At 50.0% G+C, this 1754-nt stretch overlaps 1 protein-coding gene across 2 annotated transcripts in view; it reads left to right on the forward strand.

Moving 5' to 3' along the window:
- SEMA5B (semaphorin 5B) overlaps positions 1–1754 on the forward strand; it is a 310450-nt gene that overhangs the window by 267627 nt on the left and 41069 nt on the right. For both annotated transcript variants that reach the window (XM_019522582.1, XM_019522583.1), the window contains exons 17-18: positions 573–791; positions 1537–1707. In XM_019522582.1, the coding sequence (XP_019378127.1) occupies positions 573–791; positions 1537–1707 (390 nt within the window). The remainder of the gene's footprint in view (positions 1–572; positions 792–1536; positions 1708–1754) is intronic.

The raw sequence follows: 1754 nt of genomic DNA on the forward strand, positions 1-1754 counted from the left end.
ATCTGTTCATTGCTGATGTCAGGGGATGGCGAAGGTGGTGAGCCTTCCTGAGTGGGCACCATGCCTACTCTCTCTGCCCTTTCTGGAGTCCCACGACAGGGGTTCAAGTCCTCCTGGAGTGATACAACTCCATGGGCATGTCTACATGGTTCTTAATGCGCCGTTGCTACTGCACATTAAGTTTAGGACCTCTAATATGAGGTACTAGATAAAGGTGCAGTAGCAAAGGCGAACGTTTTTTTGGTGACGCTTAATGCGCAGTAGGCTAATTCTGCTGTGCATTGGCACGGGTTTTGCCGTGACGTGTTAATGCGCAGTAGAACAGTCCGCTGAGCATTAAGGCTGCCCAGGATATCACGTTGTGTTTCTGCTTTCCCTTTTTTTCACATGCACACCGCATTTTACTTCCGGTTGCACCCTTGGACAGCAGAACAGAGCTGCTGATGCTGAAATCCCAGCACTTTCCCAAAAAAGCGTAGAGGGTTGATTGAGTTTGTTTGCAAGTTCAAGCCCAGCCTGGACATCCAGTCACAGAGTATTAAACCTTTTGTTCTCATCTGTTCTTCTTCAAGCTCTCGTTGAGGATCTCCTCAAGAGCGGTAAGACCTCTGCACGGATAATCAATGGTGGCTGGTCTTTCTGGGGGGCCTGGTCTTCCTGTTCGAGGGACTGTGAGTTGGGCTTTAGGATCAGGAAGAGAACGTGCACGAACCCAGAACCTAAAAATGGCGGCTTGCCCTGCGTAGGGTCTGCAATGGAGTATCAAGATTGTAACCCGCACCCCTGCCCAGGTAAGGAAAGAATCCTAGTCTTCCTCCATGCAGTCAGTCTGCATGCATCATTTCTATGTGTATCCACCTTTCTCTCCCTCCCTGCTTATATAAATGCAGTGTTGCATGTTGCTTTGAGTCATCAGACAATTTAAAATCCCATTTGAAGGACTGGGATATGGAAATACGTCTGGTAGCTAGAAGCAAGTGTCTAGGAGGCAGGACTTGTGGTTTCCTCGGCCAGCCCTGGCTGGCTAGACCACTTTGGTCAGATAACTTTTCAGAGCTTCAGTTTTCTCAGTGCAGAACGGGGACAGCAGCACACATTTCAGAGGGCCTAGTGTGAGTAAGGAAAGGCGCTGCACAAACCCAGGCTAGTTATAGCATTAAAAACATTTGGGTTATAGCAAGTAAATCTAGATCCTACCATCCTCCCCAGAGAGAAGTGCCAGGAAATGTTTAAATAACAAGTTGTGGTTATAGGGGCCACATGCAGGGGCAAATATATTTAAATAGACATTATGGACCTCAGTGTATGGTCTTCACTGTTCCTGCTAGATTTGCTTCACCACGTGTTGAGCATGACACCTTGCAGCTCTCTCTTGGTTCAAGATAACCATTGTCAAGCCCAGGAAAATGGCAGTTCTGGTGACCCCAAACTGGGGATCGGTTAGGAAGCTGAGACTCAGCTGCTCCCCAGGATCTCATTAGAAAAAGAGAGCGGAGAGACTATCTCCGTCTCTCTCTCATTTTCAATGCCCCTCAGTGAAAGGGTCGTGGTCTTGCTGGACGCCCTGGTCACAGTGCTCAGCCACTTGTGGGGGAGGACACTACCAGCGCACCCGCACCTGCACCAACCCGGCGCCATCCAGCGGCGAGGACATCTGCATCGGCCTGCACACCGAGGAGGCGCTCTGCAATACGCACTCGTGCGAAGGTGGCCAGTTATTTTCCTCCCCATTCACACTGCGTTGGGGGAGGGGG

The sequence above is a fragment of the Gavialis gangeticus genome, unplaced genomic scaffold, assembly GCF_001723915.1.
Source record: "Gavialis gangeticus isolate Ggan-Ray unplaced genomic scaffold, GavGan_comp1, whole genome shotgun sequence".
NCBI classification, from domain to species: Eukaryota; Metazoa; Chordata; order Crocodylia; family Gavialidae; genus Gavialis; species Gavialis gangeticus.